The sequence below is a fragment of the Erpetoichthys calabaricus genome, chromosome 8 (genome assembly GCF_900747795.2).
Source record: "Erpetoichthys calabaricus chromosome 8, fErpCal1.3, whole genome shotgun sequence".
NCBI classification, from domain to species: domain Eukaryota; kingdom Metazoa; phylum Chordata; class Cladistia; order Polypteriformes; family Polypteridae; genus Erpetoichthys; species Erpetoichthys calabaricus.
In genome coordinates this window covers 198,209,555-198,232,418 of record NC_041401.2, presented here as the reverse complement: position 1 = coordinate 198,232,418, position 22,864 = coordinate 198,209,555, and the positions used below count along the sequence as shown (strand labels likewise).

The 22,864-nt window shown below is 53.1% G+C and overlaps 1 protein-coding gene and 1 long non-coding RNA gene across 4 annotated transcripts in view; one reads left to right on the top strand and one right to left on the bottom strand.

Moving 5' to 3' along the window:
- Positions 1-22,864, top strand: part of LOC127528966 (uncharacterized) — a 524,038-nt gene that overhangs the window by 62,221 nt on the left and 438,953 nt on the right. The gene's annotated exons all lie outside the window — the stretch shown is intronic.
- agap1 (ArfGAP with GTPase domain, ankyrin repeat and PH domain 1) overlaps positions 2,493-22,864 on the bottom strand; it is a 132,772-nt gene continuing 112,400 nt past the window's right edge. Inside the window, 3 exon segments of the mRNA XM_028808110.2 lie at positions 2,493-4,337; positions 5,198-5,453; positions 22,230-22,452. Coding sequence (XP_028663943.1) covers positions 4,122-4,337; positions 5,198-5,453; positions 22,230-22,452 — 695 coding nt within the window. The 3' untranslated portion in view covers positions 2,493-4,121.

The following is a 22,864-nucleotide window of genomic DNA, read 5'->3' as shown; positions in this document are numbered from 1 at the left end:
ATATGACCCACCATCATGTTCGCCATCTTAATGAGCTCCACCTCCGCCCGTCTCTCCTCCTCGTTGTTCTCCAGCCAGCCCGGCTGCCCCCTCTTGTGCTGTTGTGTCTCTTTTGTGACCCGCAGACCCCAATGGCGCACAGCCCTCCGGTTCTCTTTAACTGCCGTTTAGTGCTTTTTTTTTTTTGCCACCCACAGTCATTTTTCTCCTCAGTTCTTCGCCGCTCCTGACCTTCAGAGTGACCTCGTCCTTCTGTCCCGCTGCTCCTCGGCGGTCTCCACACCTCAAAGACCCCCCACTTTACCTGGCAGCTCTCATTTGTGACGTGTGCTCACTGTGTCATACGTGGTCACCATCAGGGTGGGCTTCACCTGCCTGATTAAAGCCCCCCGCTTTGAAGGCTGCATGTCGATCCCGCAGTCCATAACACACTGCCAGGTGCCAGCCGCTGCCCAGTCCCGATGTGTTTGTCACCCCGCTGAGGTCACTTTTGTAATCATCCTGTTCTGCTGTCAATGTTTTACTTTCTGTCATCTGTCACTCTCAGCATCAAGACAGACCCAGATGTTGGCTGTCACTCGAGATAGCAGGAAGTCTGGGAGGACAGGGGACGTCCCTCTCACTGAGGCCCCCAAGTCGCTCCCAGCCACTTTATGAGAACTTGAGGCCATCCAGCGCATCATCGTCTACACTCATGGAGACCAAGGCAGGGACAGCCCTGAGATGAGTGCCACCAGGGCACAAAGCAGAGCGTCTCGCGGTCACCACGAGGGCACCTTGGAGCAGCCTGAGGAATGGGGTGGGGTCAAAGGTAGGAGGCGGGGCTAGACGTGGAGATGCCATTGTCACAGCAGGCACTGTGGTCACTCGGGTGTCCTCTCACATTATCCTGAGCTGGCCAGTTGGCCTTCATAAGCAGGATGAACACGGGCAGCGTGTGCCCGCCTGTGGTTCACCCTCAGGAGGGTTTGTATGGAAGCTGCAGGCCATGCCAGCCAGTGAAGGGCACAAGGCAGGAACAGCGGGCACCTCTCCTGCTATTCTGAGACTACAGATGGGGGCTTCTGCCCTTTTTATTTGTATTCATTCCAAACTTATTTTGTGTTTTCACTGCCAAACAAGGCTCTATGGCAGTGTTACCATGTCAGCCTGTGCCAGGCCAGGCCTGTGGTCCCCCCAGTCTCCGTGGTGGCGAACCTGCGTGCTGCCAACCTCTGAATGATGGCATCTCGATGTGCCTGCTCAGGCCCCGCTTCTTTAGTGTCTTTGGCATCCCTGGCTCTCCTCATTTAGGCGAAGGCCTTGAGCGGACACTTGAGGTCTGTGAATGCCAGGGTGCCCGCACGTAGTGATAGCTTCTGCTGTTGGGGTGCCAGAGCAGCGATGGGCACACGGGTGGCTCCTTTATCTTGCTTTGAGATGGGCACAGCCACTGCTGCCCACGTACGTACCTCCTCAATGACATTTCTTGATTTCATTCTTTATTGCTCACTTTAGGAGGACCACCTGGTGGGGGTGGGCATCTCAGTACCATCCCCGGAATTTGATTTTTCACAACTCGGCTGTTATTAAGAACACAGAAGCTTGTGCCAAACGTCTTGATGACCCCTTAAAATGCCCTTATCCTCCATAATATTCACAGAAGGTGAGAGGGCAGCAATGTTGGCACTAAGCTGTGCAGGTGTGGCCCACCACCGGGACTGTAGCATCCCATCTTCTTTGATTGGCACACGCACGGCCTGGACCTCATACCAGGGGGCGCTCTCTGGGCGCAAACCCCCAGGGCTGGAAGGCAACACCTGACAATTCAAATGAAGACCGGATGGAATATTGTGTGCCACCCAAGAGCCTCCAGGGGGCGCTTTGAAGGAAAGCAGGTGACACGCCATTGCTTAGCTGGGCAGCTGCTGGACACTTGATGGCATCATCCTGGCACTGCTTTAGCTTCAGCATTTGCAGTTTGACGTCACCTTGTTAGCTTGGCCTCACCGTGTCACAGTTTAGTGCCAGTGTGGTGTCACTCAGCCTACCTGTTGGGTCACTTTGCAGGACTTTATCAGACTTCAGCGAGTGGCCCAGATGTCCCCGTCACTCTTCTGATTGTCTGCACGCTGGGTGGACAATGCCAGCGGGTAAGCTTGCCCCACCCCCCATGGCTGCTTCTCACAGTGCCGCTGTGGTGCCCTTCACTCCCCCAGTCTCCTCTTCTGTGCCCTGCCCAAGTTACAAAGGATCAAGGCAGTGCACATGGCACAAAGACCAAGCGTTTGGTTGAAGCAGGATGCACATGGTGGTCACGGCTACGGATGGGGGGCTACTTTATAAAAATGAGTTAGTGGTAAACAAAGTGGCAGCCAGATGGCACAAGATGCCCACGGTCAGCGCCCTAGGCAGGCCGAGACGACGGCCACACAGTTGCCCCTACAGCCCCTCATCCAGGTAAGGCGCTTTATAAAATAAAAGGCGGGCAGAGAAGAGTCGGACCCTTGAGGTTTTGTATCAAGAAGCTTGGCTTTCTTTATTGTAAAGACACGAGTGTGCCACTTCAGTCCCTCGCCATCTTCAGCATGGCAGCTGCTGTACAGGAGACACAACACAAAGAGGAAGGGCGCGGCGTCGAGGCGCTGACAACAAAGGAGGTAATAAGACGGACATCATCATCATCATCATCATCAACGCTGCGTCTTTACACTTATGTACATGCAAATGAAAACGAGCCATGGAGTCAGGGGGTCCGCACGGCCCGTCACGGGTGGTCTTTTCCTTTCCTGCCCCGCACTCGATGCTTTGCCAGAAAGCCATCTGCATGCGGAAATGCCGCGGTGCCCCGTGTTTCGAGTGGAGTGGGAAGGGCATCTGGGCACACTGGGCTGCATTCGTTCAATGGCGGTGCCACAGTGTTGTACGGGGGGGGGGGGGTGGATGAGGGGTCACACGGTGGGTCTCAGGATCATTTGTGAGCCGCTCCGTCGACCTCCCGCATTCGCCACGTGAGCCAAGGCGAGTGTGAAGAGACTGGCAAGGGACCCAAACCGCAGCGGTTTTGGAGGGACCCTCCCTGTCCCGGGTAACACCGAGACCCCCAGTAAGTCGCGTCGCCTCTTCCAACAGATGTTGCACTTTTGTTGGAATTGACATCAAACGGACCCCCGCTCTGCCCCACCCAACTCTGTTTTGTTTTCTGTCCTTTTCCAGTTAAGGAAGGACGCGGATACGAATGGCAGCCCCCTCACGGCCACCGACGACAGTAACGAGACCCCCCGTGTGCCCACACTTGGGCGTCTTTTAGCTACGGAATGCCATCGTCGACCCGGACCACCTGACGTGGGCCTGGGCACTGGTGCCCGAGGGACAGGACCCTCTGCTGGTGACACCTCTCTGTCCCGTTAACCCTGGCTGAGCAAGCGTGCGAGTCCGTCCCCCCCCCCACCTCCCCCCGGGGGGGCGCATCGTCTCACCCCAAATAAAAATAAATAAATAAAAGACATGCTGGGAACACCTTTACTGAAGAAAGAAGAAGTCGGCCGCGCTCGTTTTAAATATCGAGATTCGCCTGACGTTGGCATCATTTCGACGACACAAAACACATCAAGAGGTTCGTTTAACCAAAGAGTCACAACACGTCAACGTCAGGAAAAAAATACAAAAGCAAACCCAAAAGGAGAGAGAGGCGCCGTGCCAGCCAGGAGCTCAGATGGGGCCCCTGGAGTCCCTCCTCGTTCGGGCCTACCCGTGACGCCCGTCCACCTGCAAAAACCCCCCCCACCCCAGCGGAGCGTCCCGCCAAAATCAAAATGGCGCCGCCCATCGGGAAAGGCCAGACGCGGCAGGTGGACGGCGCCCTCGAAGTCTGCCCGTGCCCTTCTCCTGGACGTCCCTCTTCTCGGGCTCTTCACTTGACATACAAGGCAAAAAGTAAGGAATACTGGCCTAACGGTGCCCCCCTCGGGCGCCAGTGAAGAAAAGTCTCCTTCCCAGAATTCCTGGCCGTCTGCACCTCTGGCTTTCCGCTCGCTCACGTGAATGAAGCATGTCTAGTAGGTGTGCACAGGATGACATCGGACCCAGAAGAGTGCCATAGCAGCCGAGTTTGTGCATGTCCACGGGGCGACTCTGCACCCTCATATATTGGTGGGCATCCTCCCGCCTCCAGAACAGCTGTTGTTGCGGTTGTTGTTGTTCTTGCGCGACAGGTTGGGCGTCGCCATGAGTGCAAAACGCTCGTCCGGACAGCCGTACTGCAGCAGCGTGTCGATGCACTCCTGGCTGACCGCCTGCCGGGCGTATGCCAGGGCTGTGTTCCCATGAACGTCCCGGGCCATGACGTCTACGCCATACTGCAAACAGAAGGGAGAGATGGAGCGTCAGTGTGGAAACGGACACCTCACACGTGGCACACGCGGGCGAGCACACACAAGCAGAGGGGAGAGCCTTCGGGCAGGCTTGCCAGGGCTCAGGGGGTCCAGATGCCCACACTCTTTCATTCAGGGCAGCCTCACATCTCAATGATGGGCTGGCAACATCACTTCAGGAGGTGGGCGCCCCCTGGACCCGCCATCGGTACTAATGGGTGAGAGGGAGAGACGACAAATCTAAAGAGAATTAGGAGGAATGCGGCACATGCCCTCCAGCACCGAGGAGGACCTTTAGACGGGGGCTCCGTCCCACCTGCGACGGCCCTCTTATCAAAGGTGTGTGTGTGCATCCAACTCACCAACCAGCTCCCCCTGTATGTTAGGAGGGATCAGGGCAAAGTGCCAGTCTGTCACCCCAGCCAGATGGTCCTGTCACACTGAACCCCTGCCAAGCCCACTGGTCATCTGCTTGTCGATTCCGCTTTTCTCCCACATGACTTGACTCGGTGGGTACCCGTTAGGACCTGACAGAACACATCAGGGAGCTTCAGTTGCCAACATGTAACCAGGATAAGCTGGCATGCTGTCTGGGTGAGATGGCAGTGCCACCAGAGCCCGTGCGGTTAGGCCAGGGTAACCCAGGATGGCAAGTCTCCTCCATGTCCTTGGCACCTATAGGAGTCATGGCCGAGGTGCTTAGCTGTGCCCGTGCCAACGACACAAACGTCTCTTTACCAACCCGCCCGCTCTCTCGGACATGTGACGTGCGGCAGGACATCTGTGGTCCTCCAACACCCCCCAAGCCCCCCAGTACGTGTGTGCCCTCCACTCGACAGACCTACCCATATCAGCAGCTGTGCCATGACCACGTTCCCCTTCCGACAGGCGAGGTGCAGCGCCGTCCTGCCGTCTCCCTCGCCGCAGGTTTCATTGACCTCCTCTCGGGTACCATGAGCCAGAAGCAGGACGACGGCGCGCAGATCCTCCTCGGCAGTGCCACGCAGAAGCTGCTGTCCCAAGGGGACGTCCACGCAGGGCAGCGGCGCCAAGAAGAGCTTCTGCTCATACTTGGCCCTGATCCAGCGCTCCCTTTCTTCCCTAAAAGACAAAAAGGCAGAGGCAGATTACAGGACATGGCACCGACTCGCTCGGTGGGCACGGCCTGAGGACTGTGGTAATAAACGTGACTCGCTCTCATCAGTCAGCTGGTTTGTTGTCACCGTCACTTCACAGGCTACGTGTGACACACCATAGCCCTGCGCCTCACAAGCCCCTCCAGTGACACCACCAAGATAAACTTGTAAGCGGTGGATCCTGGGCCGCATGTTGGTCTTAATCGGCGCTAATCCGCTAATCTGGTTTTGAATCTGGCGGCCAATGTAAACAGGCCCTTTCACAGGGCGGTAGGATTAGTTTTGCCTCACTTCTTGCCCCAAGTGCTTTGACCCTAAAGTGACCACAAGGCTGCCAGGGGGCACCGTGATCAGCGAGAGCATTTCTGGGCCTCATCCCTGGGGGAAAACCGAAGAGATAAGCAGAAGGCCAAGGAAAAATGTCCCGGTCTTGGAGGTCAGGGAATTCCTCCTCTGCCAGGCAGCCAGGCAGGCGGCGACGACGGGAGGGAGCTGCACGAGAGAGAAAGCGCGGTGCCCTGGCGAACGGAGGAACCCTAATTAGAGGGAACTTTTAATTCCAGCGAAGTCAAGGTCAAAGTCGTAGCGCCAGTCCCCGAGGGCGGCACGTTATACCTCCTCTGTTTAAAGTATGGGCAACAAATAGTTCCAGAGGTAGACGGCAATTAAGAGCGAGGCAGAAGTGCTCAAGGAAACATGAGCAATCTGTAAACGCCGGCCCTCCTGGGAAATGCTTAATTAATTTCCTCAAAATGCACACTCCATGCTTACTTTTTAAATAGCCGCTGGGAGCAATTTATGATAAATACATAAAAATTACGAATAAAGTTGCACTATTATTATTTTACAAAATATTTATTCTGATGCAATATTCATTATTCTTCTTCAAGACGACCGTCTCCAGGCAGGCAATCCAAATGCGCTCCTTCGGCGAGGGGCACGCGGGCGACAGGCTTCAGGACGACTCACTAAACCGCCCGACATCCTGCAGTCTAGTGGCCAGAGGACGACTGTCCCACGCTGTGCTTCACGGGGCAAAAGGGGACTCGGGCATTACCGTCCAGCAGCTCTGCCACTAGGGGGCAACGCTGCCAACATGTAAGAGGCTACAGAAACAACCCCCCCCCCCGGAACACACACGCTCCTGGTACCCAGCTCACGTGGCACAGACTCAACTTCACGTGGGTCACGGCTCCGGAACAACCGTCTGCCTTATTAATGGCAGCACCTGATCGGTGGTCCGGTGCTCGAGGACTACGAATCAGCAGGGGTTCAAATCCCACTACTGGCACCAGTGTGACCCTGAGCACAGTGCTCCAATCAGAAGGACAAAGGGACAGTAAGTCACAATGACAACACGGCTCTACCGTGGGCCCTGCTGCCACTTCACCGTGAAGGTAAGCTGCTGTAGGGAGCGACCGGCCGGACTCTCAGCACATGCTATTGGCATGCTGTGGTTGCACAGTGGCTAGCAGTAAGGAATTTCGGCAGATGCTCGCTGCTTCCCTGCCCAAGTGGGGAGGCAGGACAAGGCAGGCATGGACGAGAGCCCGGGAACAATGCGGGGGGGAGGGGGCCTGGCGGGGGGTGCCTTTCTCTCCGACAGAGGAAATGCTCAGCAGTTGACTGCCCTCTGGCACGCATGCCTTCTCTCCCAGCCATGGTTGCCAGGGTGAGATGAAGCCAAGGCTGGCGAATGAGGGCCAGGGCGGTGGGCTGGCTTGTCAAGTGTTTGTCCGGTGGTTACAAGACGAGCTCGCATTGGTCGAATGCCAGCGTATTCGCTAACAGCTGGGAGCGGCCCATAAATAACGGCAGCCGCCCCGGATCGATCCAGTGAGTGTGTCCCAGCAGCTTTCAGAGTGTTTTATGAGCTCCAAAGCACAGAATAAAACGGATAAATAAAATCAAAGCCATCGACCGACGACGACGATGATGATGCTTATCAGTCTGCCCTGATGGCGTTAGAGCACCCGGCGAGGCCAGCCGTGACACAAGTGACACTTACGACTGCGCTGCTCTGAGGCATGGCGCTCCCGCACTGGTGTGAAAAGCCCCCACTTGGTCCAATTTAGAGTAGGAAACAACGCCAAAGTGCCCACTCCAGCCACCCTCTCAACTTGGGCGGCGGGAGGGAAGTCCATCCAAACTCCATAGAGGAGGACTTGAGACCGCTGAGGGCAACACGTGGCTTCATCCCATCGAGACGTCACCTTAAGGCCCAAGTCAATGCCAGGGTGTGCTCACTGGGTGGGTGTTGAGGGTGCTGGGAGACTTGCAACTAACAATTAGGGTTAGGGCTCGGCCCACTGCACCCTTGGGTAAATTCAAAATGTCGCCTCTGTGGAAGAAGGAGCAGACAAACACAAGCACGGTGCTGCGGTGCCCTGTCCGTCTAGCCGCTGCCCATATGTGGCACACTGTGCCCTCCGTAATGGCACAGTGAATGTGAAGTTACAAGGCCTATGCTAGCCAAACTTCAAACTACGCTCGGGCCTTTCCCAGAGGGCCCACTGAGGAGGACTTTTACAAACCCAACTGTAGACGAATGCGAGGCGGGAGAACAAAACAAGACAAGGGGGGCAGCCATCTTCTGGACGAGGCTCCTGCTCAAAGATGGCACCTCATTAGTATGTCACAACACAACTGAACGGGCATCAAGATAAAGTGGAGCCAAAACAAATGACCCAGAGGCCATGCCATGACGTCTCCTCCTGGCACCTCAGTGTGGCGGGAGCACACACGGGTGACACTTGTTGGCACCTCAGGCCAGCTAACCCCGTGAGCATTCCGAGCAGATGCCAAGATGGTTCCAAGGTGTCCACGTCTTCCTGCCACCGTCTCTTGCTATCACGGCGTGTGTCGTGTTTTGGCCTTGGCGGATGACGTCAGGGTGACGCAAGCCCACCGTTTGTCACGAAAGGCACGACGATACACAGGGGGTCCAAAGGCTCGCCGTCTCTCTCTCTCGGCCACTAAAGGCACAAGGTGGTCTTGTTCAGGCCTCCACCAAGCCCTACACGAAGATGGACCCTAGAGGGTGACGGTCACATGGGGGGGTCCCCATTCGAGAAGAGCTTCCTCGTGGGTCCGGCAGACGCTTGTTTTTCGCTTGACGCTTCATTCTTCCTTCTATCATTAGCGATCACTTGACAACGAGAAAAATAAAAGTGTGTCCTTCAAGAGCGCGGCGCGTTTCCAGGCACATTTGGGACTCATTTAAATCTCCGTAATCTGTTAGCAATAAGAAGTAACATGCAACCATTATTTTCTAATTTGTGTCTTGGAGTGCATATCTTACAAAAGTAGAGCGCAGTAATTGGAATAATTACCCCGCTCTGATTGTAGCCGGAGACCCTGCATGTGTGGGTGAGCTTGGAATCAGCGCCAGGGGCTTTCTTCGGGGGCACTGCCCAAGCGGGGGTACCTGCCTCAAAGTCCCATCAGCAGCACTCTGTGTAAAGCGTCTCACTTATCACTTTGCATTAGGCCTGCATGCACTTTATTAGGCCTGCAATTAGAATCTCCATCTTTCAATTTCTAGATTTACTGCCTTGAGCAAAAATTAGTGAAAGCAAAATATTTTGGCCAAGCTAAGCTCAGCAGTGGATGCTTTCTGCTAATTACTGGATGGGAGAAGACCAGGCTGAAAGCACACACAGAGCGTACCAGGGCGGCCTCAGCGCCAGCGCCACGGTGGGCAGTGGCGGCCCGTCACCAGCGCCCGTCCTCACCCTAACCCTAACCCAATACCACCTGCTTGAAACAAATGTGGGAAAGACGATGCCCAATGACGTTCCCGTGACCCGAGTGCCAGCATCTGCCTTTCATTTCTGCAGGAAAATGGGGCTGAAATGCTTTTTTTTTGGTCCGATTAGTAAGAAGAGGCCAGTGTCAATCACGTGTCCATCGGCGCGGGCCCGCTCGTCCCTTCCTGCATCCATTTATTGGATTTCCTTGTTCCTGCTCTTGTCTGAAGCCAGGAAGGAGGGGTCCGGGCCCCTGTTTGCTTGTCTGCCCTGCTCACCCTGGATGCGCCCTTTGTGCGCCGTGTTTACTCACAGAATCGGCTTCCTGACTTCATCCTCCTCCCTTGTCCCGAAGCCTGCCTTCTGTTTACCAAACTTTTCCAGTGGCCTGCTCTGCTGAAAGGGAATCCTACCAGCTGTTCCAATGCGAGCGCACTGCGGGCAGGGCAGGGGAGGGGGCTCTGACAAAAAGTAACAAAGAGAGCCCCTCGGCCCCCGGGACTCTTCATCCCTAACACAGAGAAGTGCTCACCGCGGGCCGGACGGTGCGCCTCCCTACTCACACTGCACTCTCTCTCTCTCGGGGGTCTCCCAAGAGATATGAATGGTATGATGGGGGGGATCAAGTGCTCACTGCCCGGACCCTCAAATAACCCGCGGAACAGCCCAGAAAGCCATGCAGCAGACAGCGGGGCACAGACATCTAAGCTGGGCCCTCCATTAGGGGTACCCGGCCTGGTCTGAGCGGTAATCGCGGGGTGGCAACACGACTGGCGTCTCTTTACAAGGCCGTTAAGTGATTTCTTGTAGCCGCCAGTCAGCCGTCATGTGCAGGATTAGCTGTGATGTGAGGCGACGGCAATTAGTGGAGGGAAAACACGGGCATCTCTGAACACTTTCTAAAGGCACACAAGTGATCCTGAGCCATAAATAACAGAGAAGAGAAGGCGCGTATTGACCAAACACTAAACGCGGCCACTTCATTGACCCCCAGGGACGCCCACAATGTGCGGAGATTAATCCTCTGGACAGCGAGATGCGGGGTCGCCGGGAAAGAGAAAAACTTCCCAAAGTTGGATCAGCCTCGCGGCGCGTCCGCCGTCCCCTCCTGAATAATCAAGCGCCGTGGTTTATTACGGCAAACCTTCGAGGTGCCCAATGTGCCACTCTGAAATAAGCCAACTGGGCCTGGCAAAGGACCCGTCACTGCACACACAGCAGATCAGCACCCAGAAAAGTGAAAGTTAACGGAGTAAATCACAGCAAACACACACAGACACGACAGAAAAATACGACGCATCCAGGGCAGGGCAGCAAGCAGTTAGTGCCACCTAAAAGATGTCTGTGCGAAGTGCTCAAAGACCCTGGGATGAGACCCCCCCACTGCTATAAACAAACAGCGAAACCCGGGAGCAGGGCAAACAATATGAGCGTTTAGGGTCCACGCCAATAGCAGGTCTGAGGACAAACGTCAGCCACAAGAGTGGTGGAAGGAGGCTCTAAAAACCCAAACAAGCTGCACGACGTCCCACCATTCAAAGGTCCCACTATGTCGCTCCTAAAAAGCTGCAGAGGTGACAAGTACCAACAAACAAAGGTGACGACGCCACCTCGAGAAGGCCGTCTGGGTATTACAGTGGCCTACAACGTCTCCCTGTAACCATATGGCGGGTGATTTGCGATCCTGCCCACCACACATCGGCTTGCTCGGCACAACATCAGTCCTGCCCCTTTAGCGGGTGACCTCTGTGGTGCCAAACCTCAGCTCTTCATCGGCACACTAGCTGGCGAGGCCTGGCCTGAGAAGATGGCTGACATGCCGAAGTCGATTTGTCTGCGTATCTTCACTCAACGGCCAATCTACTCAGGTGTGCTGTGACCCGCCCCGGACTGCTGATCTGCAGGTCCTCAGAGTCAAGTGGGGGGCACATTCTACAAAAGCCAACAAAGAGCAACATGTGAAGGGAAGGACATCCCTTGAAAGGCACTCGGCAGAACCGTCACTTTGATTCAATCTGAGTTCACACTAACAAATGCGACCCAAAGACTTCACTCTGCTAAAACTAAAAGCAACAACCTGGCACACCTGGCATCTGGCAGAACTTCACCCATCAATGACTGCCTGCTGTTTAACTTGGGGTCCAAGCAGCCGCCTCATAGCCTCAGAACTTGCCATGGACTGCCATCTGCCCAGGGTTGGTCCCTCGGCTCATGAGTGAGTAACACCGACACCTGAACCCAAAGCAACAGCGAGTGGTGTGAGGCACACTGGGACATTGTGAGGGCCTCGTCGGCACACGACACCCAGGGCCGGCCGTGTACGAGGACTCCATGTGTAGAGAGCATTGCGTTGCGCTGTCATCTGGTCCTCCACTCCTTAAACTCGGGTCACGGAGGTGCTAATCACTGTCAGTTGATCTTTGTTTGTGGCTCAAAAACGAGCGATTAGTCCTTGTGGCAAGGGGCCCTGTGAACCTTCAGCTTCATGTTCTTATGTGTGGTGAAGAAGCATTCAACTAATGATACCTGGAGAAAGTTTGTGGTTTCGTGGCTTTGGGTGAAAACCGGCGAATCGCAGAACGCAAGGTCAAGTCGTGCAGCCCCTCCAAAGAGCTCTTCTTCTGCAAAGTCAAGCGGGCCTAGAGGTCCCCCCTGGGAGTCTCCTCCTCACCGTCAGCTCGGTGCCAGCTGCCACTGTTCCATACCCATCTGAAGAGTGGGCTAATAACCTGAAGAAAGGCTAAGGAGAGCCCCCTGATGTAAAAGCAGAGCCGACACGGCCGTTAGTTCTGTGAAGCCCCCGCCGACATGCTTGCTAACAGAAGTGAGTCCTCGTCTTCTTCGGAGCTAATCTGTGTAGCAGCTGTCCAACAATGCAATGGCGTGATTAATAAATTAATTCAATAGCACAAACGGGACGAACATGACCCTAAGACGTGCTGACAAGTGTTATCTACTGACAAGTCGGCTCAGGCAAACACGCAGCTTACAGTGAAGATACACCACATGGTGTCAGCTACCCTTAATGCCAGGCAGGGACGCACGGATTCCCACATCTGGAGTGTCTTCCTGCATCACGGTCCTGCTCCGATTCCGCACACAGCACCGGGCTCGCGCTCTGACTACAGCCTGATTTTTTTGTCTTGACAGATTTCCTCGGAGATTTTCAGAATGTGACTATTGAACACGACACCGTGCTTTAAACGTCTGTTTCCTAAGGGTGTTGACTTCCGAGTGGTAAGAGAGAATTCAGTGCTAATTATGTAAGAGTTTAGAAGAGGAGCAGGAGACGAGAAACATTTGAAGGTGATGAGGAAGAGTAAAGGCCCCTAAAACACTCTCAAGTGGACGAGACGGCAGGCCGGTGCCACTCAAACACGAGGGCAGCTCGATTCTTCTTCTTAATTTGTAAAATGCTTCTAAAATGAAATGAGGTTAGTCCTTCACTTGTCCTAACGTCAGCGGCGAACGAGTCTCCGACAAGGGCATAAATGTCAAATTAGAGGCAGCCACACTCTAAGACCGTGACCTCCTTGCACATTCATGTGAAACAAGGCCTGCAATAAATATCACACCGTGCACCATTAAAATCAAAGCAAGATGCTTTAGACGGCTCCGAGAGCTTCAGGTCTCAGGCCCTCATCCTGCAGGAGAAGCCAGCACTGGAGCAGAACGTGCGCGGGAAACGTCTGTGCAGAGCTAATCAATTGTGCTTGGCAGCTCTGAAGACCACCTTTAGTCACTCAGCCATCCAAACGTGTGAGCGTGTGCTCAACTAGGTCACCACGGAGGGAGTTCTCGGCGCCTCGGAGAACTGGGAGACCACTTCTGACTCGTGAGCAGCTGCTCGAGCCCACCGATGGCGGAGTTTTGTTTCACTTGTATGCCTTGTAAATGGGTAGACGGAGGAGCGCGCATTTTCAACACTCGCTTGAGGCGGCTGGCGTGACCACCTACTGTAGGGAGTACCGTGTGTACCACCACAGGCTCAGAGAGATTTGGCCAAACTGCTGACGTGGCAGAGGGAATGAAGAGCAGACACGGTGGAAATCTCAAAAAGCTCACCCGTGACATGTGACATGCAAGCTATTTCAGTTACGACCGTTGAAGTGTCATTCCTTTGGTTTGTTCTAAGAACACAGTGTAACTTACACGCATTAGCAGACTCCAATAAATCCACGCTCTTAACCAGTGCTTTACAGTGGAGCCCATGCAGGCTTTCTAGGCAGCAGAGTAGAAACGCCATCGACTGAAGTGCTGCTGTGAGGGGCTGGACGTGGGTGGGGGTCTGTGACTAACTGGAGTTCAGATTTCCTGAACGTTTGGATAAACCTCTGGCGCTATCAGAATTACTAGATGCTATAAAGTCACTTCAGAGTGGGAAAACAGCAGGCCCCGATGGCTGCCCTGCTGGATTTTATAAGAAATTCTCCACTCAGCAAGCTCCCCTTCTATTAGCAACATTTACAGAAGCTAGAGACAAACAAATTCTACCTCAAAGTTTTTGCCAAGCATTAATCACCGTCTTTCCTAAACAAAATAATCATACAGACCAATCTCACTTCTGAATAACGATATTAAGATACTCTGCAAAATCCTAGCTGCCTTTGGTAATATCACAAGATCAAACTGGATTTACTAAAGGCCGACACTTAGCTTCCAATCTCTGACGCCTGTTTAATGTAATATATTCACCGACAAAGTCAAACACCCCAGAGATGATATCATCGTTGGATGCAGAAAAAGCATTTGATATGATTGAATGGAACTACCTTTTCACTACATTGGAGAAATGCGAGTTTGGCCTGAACATTTGTGCATGGATGAGGCTACTGTATACCAGACCAGAAGCTTCAGTTTGTATTAACAACATTAATTCAGACTCCTTCAAACTAGAATGGGGTACCAGACAAGGATGCCCCCTGTCACCACTGCTGTTTGCAGTCGCCATTGAGCCACTGGCAGTTCACTAGGAGGTAAAGGGGATTATCACAGAAGGACTGGAACAGAAAGTTTCTCTCTATGCAGATGATATGGTCCTGTAGATATCAGAGCACAAAACACTGAGCCTGCAGTCCTAACAGCACTAACAGAATTTCAAAAGATCTCCGGGAATTTAAATAAAAGCCTGCTCTTTCCAGTGAACTCTCAAGCACACAACATTAGATTGGACACCTTCCCTTTCATCATCGGCGATCAGTTTAAATACCGAGGGGTCAACATCACAAGAGTGGTGGGGGTTGATTTGTTTTCCATCCTATTTTTGTAAAAATCGATCAGTTTGTATGGAATGTTGTGTGATTTCAATAAAATCAATAAAAAAGACTTCCTGAACGTAACACAATGGAGAGTTAGCAGCTCAGGTGAAGTGTCATGGTACAAGTGCTGGCCGCTTCGGCCCATGATGGAGAGCAGCTCTGGAGCTCCATTAGAGTTTGTGTTTAGTGCACTCGGCACCTGCACAGCGATGCCTGCGTTGATTCCCTTCCCCTTACAGACATTCTAGACAAGTGACATTTGCGGTTTCTTTCTGAGGTTTCCTCAGAGTTCACCAGAGTTTTCCTGAGGTCAGCTTACTGGGAGCAGTGAGAGCAGTGAGCTGGGGTACCAGTGGCATGCAAGTGACTTTGTGCTCAGAGAAGTAAAAAAACAGGAAAATGTACAAAACCTTCAAGTTGAAACAGAAAACTCACCTGTGGTGGAAGTCGCTCAGAAAGTTCAGACAAGCGAGTTTGCAGATTCAATGGGAGAATTGAAAATGCGAAATACGTGTGCAGTAAACTCCTTTGAAGAGTAAATGTGTCAAATTTCAGCAAAATCGGTCCGCTGGGAGCCAAGCTGCTTCATGCAGGAAGACAGACGGATGGGTGGACAGACAGACGTGGCAACCACAGTAGGTGCTTTTTAAATTAAATTCAGACACAACTAATAAAAAGGCAGATCTTTGGCACTGTCAGAAGTAAGAAGCCCTCCGAGTCGATGAAGGCATCGTTTGTCCGTCGATCGCCTTTAGCCACATTTAGGCAACAGGAATAACGAGCACCGAGCGGTTTGAGACATGAAGAGCACCGTTAAGATGGGCACATCAGCACAAGGGGCTCGGGTCACAAACAGGAAGGGGTCAGTGGCCATGCAGAGGGCAAGCAGACCCCTGACGGTGTGTTTGGGACACCCCCCCCCCCCACGCCCCCCCCTCCGACCTGGCATGACAGTCCTACTGAAAGTGCCACTGCAAATGCAACTACAGCCTGGTGATGCGTTTCATGCATTTTGACGGACTTGCCATCTTCTTTCTGGAATCCCAGAATAGCAGGAGCGGGAGGTCAAAGGCAGATGCTTAAAATCTAGGAGTTTCATTCGTTTCCTGTTTTTAATTACCAGCCTTTAAGAACGTTACGCTGGCATAGAGTTGTCGCAGGCATTAATAACCCTGTCATTCTGGGCCTTTCCGTACAGATGAGCCCACCTTTCCTAACTAAAGATGAAAGTGGGTCCCGCTCCCGACTTCCTCTTCCGAGTTTAATGTCAATAGCAAATTGGGAGGCTCGTTAGTCTAGTTGGGCCACATTATGCAGTCATGTAAAAAATAATATCTATTAGGCTAATTCAATCAAAGAATCCTTTTACAGATGAATTAGAACGGAGAGTCCAATTATTTTAAACATTTGCTCTGCCCTGCCTGTCACTGTTCTGTGATTCAGCTCTTTAAAATGCGCTGGATGGGTTTCTTCATATCAATGACTGGGAAGATAATAGTTCTGAAATGACAAGTACAATCAGCCAGTTACATTGATCAAACAGACCTCACCCGGACCCCTGTAATCTGCAGCCTCCCTCGGTGACAGATCACTCCTGCAGATTGGATTAGACAGAGTGATTAGCCGGCTGTTAACACGCACGACAAGGGCAGTCTGCCGCCGCACCTACGCAGTGGGCGCCTCGTCCGACAGACCGAATGTCACAAACGGGGGGCTGCTGTCAGGATTCCGATGATCCCCTCGGTCCGTCGTCTTATTTCGTGACAATTTATTAGGATTAATTCACAGCTGCTCACAGTACGCCCAGGCCTCGCTCTACTGTCCACATACCGTTTGCTGACCGAGTGTGGCGGCCCCCCAAACACCCTCCGAGCGAAAAGGACCCTTCACCTTCGACCGTGAGTGGTAAGCAGGGTGCGGTCGGCGACGCCGTGCCAAGGCCAGTGTGTCGACGCTCGCTCGCCACGGCAACATGTGCCTAATTAATGACCCGGCGGTCACAGCTGTGAGAGTCAAGCCGGGGGTGATTAATTAAATTAGCCAGCAGAGGAAATTAGAGAGGAAAAAGCCAAAGTTTGATTGCTCCGTAATTAACTGTGATGCAAATAAGATCTGCACTTCCAGCTCCCCGACTCTGGGATAAGGGGGCAATTAGGAGGTATAAGCGGTCCGAGCCGTAAACAAGAGCACCAGCACTTTCTGAAACTTCCCCTCGTCCAATAAGCCCTGTGCCTCGCGTGTTTATTAGTCATGGAGGATAATGGCGGCCTTCATTAATCCCATTCCTGCTTGCTCTTTTCTTCCACTGTGTCAGCTTCATTAAGGACACGCGCACAGGCGCGCACACACACACGCTCATACACACACACACACACACGCTCATGCGCGCACACACGCACACGCACGCTCATACACACATACACACACACACTCACTCTCACGCACACACACACACAGGTGCGCACACACGCACACGCACGCTCATACACACACACACACACTCGCTCTCACGCACGCACGCGCACACACACACACACACTCACACACACCTGCGCACACATGCTCATACACACACACACACACTCGCTCTCGCGCACGCACGCGCACACACACACACACACACAGGTGCGCGCACACACACACGCTCACACTCACACACCCACGCACACATGCTCAGACACGTAACACATACACAGACACAAGTGCACACGCTCACACGCACACACACACACACACGCGCACACACACACGCTCACACTCACACACACACGCGCACACACACACACGCACACATACACAGACACAAGTGCACACGCTCACACACACTCCATCTGACTCTCCAGCCTCCAAACTATTGTTTTTCTTGTTTTACCGGACAGAAGTGATGGGTTTTGTTGTCGGTGTCCTTTCCTTAGAATGCGACGCTCGTCTGGTAAAAGCCGCCATGCGCTGTAAATAAAGATTGATTGATACGACATTTTGTGATGGCGTCTCAAGGGACGGGGTGCTGTTATGCTTCGGTCAGGCTGATATGGAGGACTGGCGACTGCTCGTCACATGGCACGGAGTCGTGGATTTTTAACAATCAGCATTTGACTTTTCTGAAGTGAATCAAAGTGTTAGTTACTAAGAGCGCCTGCAAAGTCAATACGACTTTTACAGGAAAATGTTCTTTAAATGTCAGGGGCTCTGGAAAAAAGTCTTACCAAGTGAACCTTATCACACATGCGTTAGCCAGAAATGAGGCCACGTCCTGTGCCAACTCAAGACGTTGTTTCTTAGGGGCTTGAACCAAAGTGAAGTACGAGACCAACGACGACGGGCCAATCAAACTTGCTGACTGCCATGCAGATCCAGCTAAGATGGTAAACTCTTATCTTCACAATGAACCGTTGGCGTTTAGAACACACGTAAGATGGACTTCTGAAGGGGGCGGCAAGTCACTTGGGCTTTTGCATAGGAAGCCTTCGCTCACCATCCTCTACACATCTTGACTTCTGATGCCCACCTCTCTACACCCAGAGTCTTCCTCCATGACTTAATTTGCTTTAATGCTGCCCCCTACTGGCACTTCAATATTTCACGCGTCTAAGTGGGGATGGGGGGAGTTCGCAGATGCCATGGTCTTCCTTGTGCTAGAGTCGAGGACATGTCGGCACTGTGTGCGGGTATATAAGGTGTCCCTGAACCGTCACACTATCACAATGACACCGGAGGTCACAATGTCTGCTGCTAGAACAAGTTGACTTGAAATGAATTGTGAAATTGTGTTAAATGACATCTGCAGGACAACAAACCAACAAGCGTGTGTGTAATGACCCCGGAGTCCAGAGGTCCTCAGAATACCCACCTCAGCGTCTGCTTTTGCCAACTTGCCAGTCCTGGCCTGAGCCTGAAGCCCCAGGTAGCTTCCTCTGCATGCCCCCCCCATATCTCACTCCTGAAAGACAGACGGACCACCGGCACGGCGTCCTGTCGGGAGTGGAGAGGGGAAGCCGTCTGGCTACTTGAAACAGAAGAAGATCAATGGATGATGGCAGACAAGAGCAGTGCAGGCCCGTTTACTTATTACGGCGTGCCATGTTGTGTCGATCGGGACTTGGACTTACGTAAGAGCCATGCCAGCCGCGAAGCAGACGAGGCCCCTGTGGGCTCACCCTGCTCTACGATGAAGCACACGCCATCTGTAAACAAGGAACGAGACAACTGAAGACACGACTCTCCTCACCTTGCTCTGCATGGCTCCATTATGTCTGCACTGGGGGCACCGCACTTTGTAATCTGACTAAAGCGATTCCTCCGAAAGGCACGCCGCTCCGCTGCCCTGCTCCCAGGAAAGTCCAAAATCCCTGCCAATAATGAGCTGCTGGAGCTCACGGGATTAAGAGCAGTTAGCTGGAGCGCCTTAAAGAGGCGCCCTTTGACTTGGCAGTAAAAGCGCCTTTCACAGTGCCCGAGCGCACTGCTACTTTCTGAAATCCCCCAAGGGTTATGGCACAGAAACACACTGTTAGACAAGATGCGAAAAGCAAAGTGGAAAACATCTACAGATCACAGGCTGGCGGAGGACTGGGGCATCGCCTGGCGACACGAGCACTACAGTCACAATAACTCACTGTGAGCCGCAATTAGTGCCACTGTCAGCTGCGCGCGTTCATGCCAATTAATAAAGGCTACTGTCAAAGCCAAAGGGGGAGGGGCTGGGCTGGTGCTGGCCGCGGGCACGCGCTCCGGTACAAAAGGCAGGTGGGCACAATGGCGCTGTTGGACACACTGTATATAGCGCCATGTGTCACAGGAGGGCCCATCAGAAAATGCTTCCCAAACAACGCGGTCCTCCATTTATTTTATACTTTGAGTGCCAACTGTACTCTATCGGCGCTCAGTGGGTGTTTGGCTCCCGTTGTCGTACTCCGCACGCTGACGTGGAATCAATGAGCCTGCACTTTAAAGTGAGTACGGTCACAAAGCCAAGAGGAGCGCTAAAGCGGTGCCCGTCAGCCCGAGGTGGCACACATAGAAAGGGGCGCCCCCCCCCCCCCGTACAATAAGCCACGACTTGGAGGCTTTGGGTTTTGTCATCGGACTCGGAGCGATACTCGGACCCTCCGACTGCCATCAGCCACGCCGGCTCCTCCATACGAGTCAGGATTGTCGTCAGATGAAAAATAAAAATGCACAAAGCACCAAAAAGGGGGGCTGAGGAGCAGCTGCAATTGCGACTATTAGAATCATTCGTTCTGAGCCCCCCCCCCTCCCAAAAAGAAGATAATTGAAAGAAGAGAGTAGCCCAGACCTTGACAAGCGGGAGGTCAGCGTAATTGCTGCTGGCCATATTTAACATTAAGATAATCAGGCCATTAATTACCCTTTGGATCATTAAATCAGCCACTTGCAAAATGAAATTTCTGCCTCTATTACTCACTTGAGAGACCACGAGGGTGGGTTTTAATTTATCAGCCAAGAGCCCAGGACACAAAAGAAGCACTTCCCCCTTTATTTTTTTGCTCTCCTCTTTTTTAAACAGAGCAGCAGTTTGCCCAGAATGAAGCCGTGAAGAAACTCGAGATCAGAACCTGCGTGTGAAGACGATGGCCGGAGGAAGACAAAGAAAGACGCGCATCGATTTAAAACCGCGTCCGTCTGACCGACCGGAGAAGTGGGCCCCCTAAGCTGACCGCCGCCTGGTGCTCCTCGTTTTCACTAGCGGCGTCATGAGAGACGTAAACAATGACGGTGACAACGGTGACAACAGGGCTGTCTCCATGACGGACGCCCAAACGCCACTTAGCAACCTAATAAGGAAATGATCCTTCATGATCACCGCTAATTTGGATGCTGACAGCGCCTTGTTGTGTGTGCATTTGCTTCTGCCACCAAGAGGAGCTTTTAATTAATTCAATTGCTTCTTAATGAGAGAAGTGACATGTGGGGAGCAGATGCCACCCAAAAACTCGGCTCCCATCATGTCTTCTTCCTCCTCCTGCTCTCTTCTCCAACCTTGAATCCGAAAACGCTGTGCTCCGTCTTTTAAAAATCGGTGACTCTAACAAAAGGAGTTGCGTGACGCAGAGAGCAGCACAGCGTGGAGCGGCCATAGACAACGGCAGCACCTTACATCGGACCCCCTGCACGAGCCCAGACTCCCTCCAAGTCCCCTAAGCAGTGGGACTTCTGGACCTCCTGTTCCAGATGTGCAGTGTTTGACGTGAGGGCACGATGTCGTGCTCACTGTGAATGGTGGCACACCACACGAGTTGCCAACTTCAACTGTCGGCAGGCTGTGCTGCAGTGAGCGGCGACGGCGCCCAAAGCTGACAAACATCCTGGCCGCACTGCGCCGGTGACAATGACCACAGCGCCAGCACAAGGGGTTGGGACGCGAAGGAGAGAGGAGAAGAGGTATTGATACTAATTAGTGGGATCTGTGCAAAGCCCTGGCAGAAGGCTCAGGTTAATTGAGATAATATTGACCCTCCTCTAATCTGCTCTCTGACGCTAAATGAGCTACATGCCTCCGAAAAGGAACAATAAATGTAACAGTGAATGGATGCAGCGTAAAAAATGGAAGGAAGCACGATCCATACTGAAAGATTTTTTCGGGTAGTAATTAAAAGGGACTTTTCATGACTAATGATCCCGGTGTAAAATGGGAAGTCGATATTCATGTGAGCAGCAGTCAGGTCTAATTTGTTATGATCACTGGCACAGGCATGGCGGTGCATCCTGCACAGCGAGGGGATAATTACAGGGCTCAAATACCCCGACGGAGCCAGCGGTCTCGGGGATGGGACCAAAGGGAGAGGCGCAACGAAGCCCCTGGCACTCCTTACTTCAGGCCGAGGCTACGGTCCGCTCTTCAGACAGCTTTACAAAAACCGAACAAGACGACCCCAACATGTGAAGCACTGCCATGCTGCCGACAGAAGAGCAAAGCCGAGAAGACAAAGAGCAGTTACTGGGCACAAGTTCAGAGCGTCAGACGCAGCGGCACGTCGGCGAGGCCTCAGACATAAGCCCCGGTACCCCGAGTCGCCACTGCAGGCTAACTTGGGGGCCGAGCATCGCACGTAACGTTCAGGGTCTCGGAGCCAATCGTGGCGCATAGCCCCCCATTAGGTCTCAGCACCTACTCCGATTTCAGCTCCATGGGCGCACTGAGCGATTAGCTTCACGTGTGTGTTGGTTTCAGATTTTTACATCTTCATTTCATTTGGGTAAACCTAAAGGTGACTTCACTTTAAAGGCCAATTTCATCAAATGACACTCGACAGGCTCAGACGGTCCGTGGAGAACATTCTAGGAGAACAAGTAGGCAGATGGAAGACGGACAGCCAGACAGCCAGCATTCTGTTCACTGCTGGCAGGCCGCACTCCGCAGCGCCATTGACGTCTGTGAGCTAATGTATGACAGGAAGGGGAAATCCCCTCAAACCAACATCTGAACATCGCACTGTAAAAAAACGATACGCTTGGGGGGCTCATTCACTGCCACGATAACAGAAATAAATAAATCAATCCACAAACCCACTTACGCTGCCAAATATCACCCAATGTTTCACTTGTCGCCCGTCTCGTTTTACAAAGCATTTCCCACATGCTGGCACCCTGCCCGGGGATTTGTTTCCTGCCTTGCATCCTGTGTTGGCTGGGATTGGCTCCAGCAGACCCCCGTGGACAATGGATGGATGGATTTCCCAGACGGACAGTAGCTCTAGGGGGTGCCATACATACCTGGTGGCGTCAGGAGCTGGTTTCATTCGGCCCTGGGCACTGCCCTCCCACACGCTGTTTGCCAGCTCGTTGCCTATGGCCGACAGGACTTTAATGAGCTCCAGAGGCCACTCGTCCAGGTCCAGCGATCGCACTCTTGACAGGTGTGTGCCTAAGTTTCGGTGGATGCCCGAGCACTCGATGCAGATGAGGGCTCCGAGGTTCAAGCTGGCCCAGTCTGGATCTGCACACAAAGCAAAAGACTCCATTAGGTTAGGCACATTAGAGCAGAGCTGGCAGAGGTGCCAGTCACTCCTCCATTCACACACCGCAGCCTGTCCTGGTAGCACCAGGTGGAAGAGCAGGAGCCGAGGGAGCCTCCGGGATGCACAGCAGGGCCGGCTTTGGCACCACAGGGAGAACGTCAGACAGCGTGGGTCAGAGCTGCCACTGTGTCATACCAAGAGAAACCCGCTGTTGTGTTCGGCTCATTTAGTCAGCTAGCATTTTAATACGCTCCGCGATGACCCTGTGCCCCCTGGCACCCCGGCGTCCACAGCAGGACTCACAATCCAGAAAATAAGTGAAGGAGGCCCAAGTATGGACAGAAGGCCTCAAACGGTGCGCCGCTTACTCCGCTCATTTAAAAGATGCAC